We start from the raw sequence: 3,033 nt of genomic DNA, 5'->3' as shown, positions 1-3,033 counted from the left end.
TTTTATGGTGTAAAAGCGTCAAAACCTAAAAAAACTACTGTAATTGTACTGACCTGAAAAAGCTGTCTTATCGCGTTTATGGTACAGTGAATGGCGTAAAAAAACTAATCCTGAATATAGCTGTCTGCTTCACAAAAAGCGGAATATAAAGCGGAAAATATTGTGGCCCAAAATGGTACCAATAAAAATAACTCATTTCGCAAAAAAGCAAGCCTTCAGATGACTGTCAGAAAATTAAAATGCTATAGCCTTCAAAATTCAGTGAATACCTTTATTTTGTTAAAAAAAAAAAATTAATAGTGGACAAACCTAAAAAAAATTAACTTGGTATCGCTGTAGTCGTAAAAAACGGAGAAATAAAACCACCTACTCCCGCACAGAACAGCGTAAAAAATAAAGCCAGTACTTCAACTGTTGTTGATTTGTTCATTCTGCCTCCCAAAGATCGCACTCAGGCTCGACTAATGTTTATCCTGCGCTTACACTAGATTGTGTAAATCTCTGAAACATGATTCCAACATAATTGCCAACAAAAAATTCACTGTAATGAGGCAGAGGGAGTCACTTTGACCTCACGTGTTAACTGTGTTGCGGCCGTGTACATCTTTTAATGCATGCCCAAAAGTGCGGTCAACAGTTAGTTTTTTTTTTCATCTTTAAAAGGATGGACACCGCTGAACAGAGGCAGAACGGTGTCCGGTGTAACTCTGCTGCCTCATTAGTGAATGGATACGTCAGGGGGCTTCACCTGAATCACGTATTTCGGATGTAGATGGAAACACTGATATAAGTGCTCACCATAGAGCACAGGCTAAATGGGAACTGATCCAAAATGTTCTGTATCCAAATTACCACCAAATAGCATTAAACTCAACCCACAAAAACACACGTACCCACTCGGGACCATTATTTGTAAACGGAAATATAGGCTGCTTCCACATTAGTGGTAGCATAAAGGCTCTGGTAAAACTATGGCTCCCTTCCTCATAAAAAAAAAATAAATCCAGCAAAATCTGTGCTTTAAAATGCCCAACCCCCCAAAAAAATTCAGGTCTGAATTTCTGTATTGTGGGATCCTGGCATGCAGATCCAAATCCTGTAAAGGCCCTTTCCGAAATGATAGAGCAATCTTGCGAGAAATCGCTCATCACTGTTCTATACTTCACTAAGCTGTTTCCAGATGGTAAAATTAGAGCAGTTTTTAGGCTCTCCTCCATGTATATTGGTGTCCTATTGAGATGCAAATTGCATATGTGCACTTGTGACTACCTGCTTTAGTGGGTAATACAGGTGAATCGTGAGACTGTGTACACATTGCAGTGCCCTTTCAGTTTTGGCAATATTCAGACACTGCATTTTACACCAAATTGGAGCCATTCAGGACTGGAAGTGGTTCATGTGGATACCATTTCATATTCACAGAAGGGAACCTGCTCTTTGACTAGTGTCGAAGGATGTACTTAAACAAGATGCCCTGATATTTTTAAATGGAGTCAATGCAGATTGGATTGTCTTAAAATGCACTGAAATTGGCAATCTTAATAAATTTGCCCCAATATAAAAAAAGCAATAGCTTCTTTAATTGATAAACATTAATCAGGAACTGCCATCTGGTGGATTAAATGAATATGCTGATGTAAATTTCAATGGCTTTGGTAACTTCTGATCTTTACTATACTTTATCTTGTAACGAAAATCTGAAAAACACTTAACAAAATGTTTTTCTTCTCAGGCAGATGAGGAAGAAGAGGGGGGTACAGCGGAAGAGTCATCAGAAGATTAGTGACCTCACTGTATGGCCTCATCCTCCACCAACCTCCATTTCTTACTAAAGCCAACATTTTATAGTCGCTCATCTGTGTGACCCACTAAACTACAGACAGGACACGTACTTATGCCTCCTACTACAATACTCAGGTCATTATTAATGCTGGCAGTTCTGCTACCAACTGCTGTGCTAGTACTGTATATTGGATTCCTGCCTTCCTTTTAAGTCACTGCCAGCATTAATGTAATCTCTAGATCATAAATTCTCATACTAGGAGCATGCAGTAGTAATGTCCCTGCACAAAGGAATATTTTTGTCTTTACATAACGATTACTTAGCTTTTATCCATAAATCATGTATTGACTTTGCGTTTTGTTTATCCACAGCAAATGATTCTCAGGCAAAGCCCATCTTTTGACCAGTAACTTGGTGTAAATCCTTACTGCCTGGGTTTCTATGACTCGTGTGGCTATGTATGGGAACACTGAGTGCGAACTCTATACATGGTGCTAATTTTGCCCATATCTTTGCATTTTGCACTGCTTTGTTAGACATCTGTTTCCAAAAAACATTATTTTAGTGTCCTTTTTCTAAACTCATGGCTGACTGTACAGTGGAGTATGTTTTACATCATTTGTTATTGGATTAAAGTGCTGTCAATATAGATTAAATTGTGTGTATGTGTAGATGAACCATTTTTTACTATAGTTACAATGATTGTAAATGTTAACTAGTAGTAAATCATGCTGATTGGCAGTCTGTGCTTTTGTGTTTTATGTCTGCAAATAAAATGTGCTAGATGTTTTACTAAATTTCTGTTTTGTAATCATATCTTTTAATGCTTTGACTAAACGTCCCAGTTGTGGCAAGAATACTTGAGGTCTGATCCGAGTACTGCACGAGATTATTATGTCTGCTTAAAGTTAAAATAAAGTACACTTTTTTTTTTTCTAGTGCAAATGTCATCCTTTTATTCAATCCACGTTAATTAGTGACTGTTCTAAAAATATGGCCAAAAGAAGCTATGGAGGAGTTTCTGATTTTTGCATAGGATTTGTAAATGTAGATTTAAACAGTCTAAAGGCCACTTTACAAGCAGCGACATCGCTAGCGATGTTGCTGCCGATCGTACCCGCCCCCATAATTTGTGCGTCACGGGCAAATCGCTGCCCGTGGCGCACAATATCGCTAGGCCTTGTCACACGGACATACCTTCCTAGAGACGTCGCTGTGGCCGGCGAACAGCCTCTTTTTCTAAGGGGGCG

At 38.6% G+C, this 3,033-nt stretch overlaps 1 protein-coding gene across 5 annotated transcripts in view; it reads left to right on the top strand.

Moving 5' to 3' along the window:
• Positions 1-2,721, top strand: part of LOC142291396 (high mobility group protein HMG-I/HMG-Y-like) — a 94,708-nt gene extending 91,987 nt beyond the window's left edge. For all 5 annotated transcript variants that reach the window (XM_075335872.1, XM_075335873.1, XM_075335870.1 and 2 more), the window contains one exon: positions 1,733-2,721. In XM_075335872.1, coding sequence (XP_075191987.1) covers positions 1,733-1,783 — 51 coding nt within the window. In that variant the 3' untranslated portion in view covers positions 1,784-2,721. The remainder of the gene's footprint in view (positions 1-1,732) is intronic.
• Positions 2,722-3,033: the final 312 nt, after the last annotated feature.

This window comes from Anomaloglossus baeobatrachus, chromosome 2 (assembly GCF_048569485.1).
Source record: "Anomaloglossus baeobatrachus isolate aAnoBae1 chromosome 2, aAnoBae1.hap1, whole genome shotgun sequence".
Taxonomy (NCBI): Eukaryota; Metazoa; Chordata; class Amphibia; order Anura; family Aromobatidae; genus Anomaloglossus; species Anomaloglossus baeobatrachus.
The sequence above is the reverse complement of the archived record's forward strand: the minus strand, read 5'-3'. Positions and strand labels throughout refer to the sequence as shown.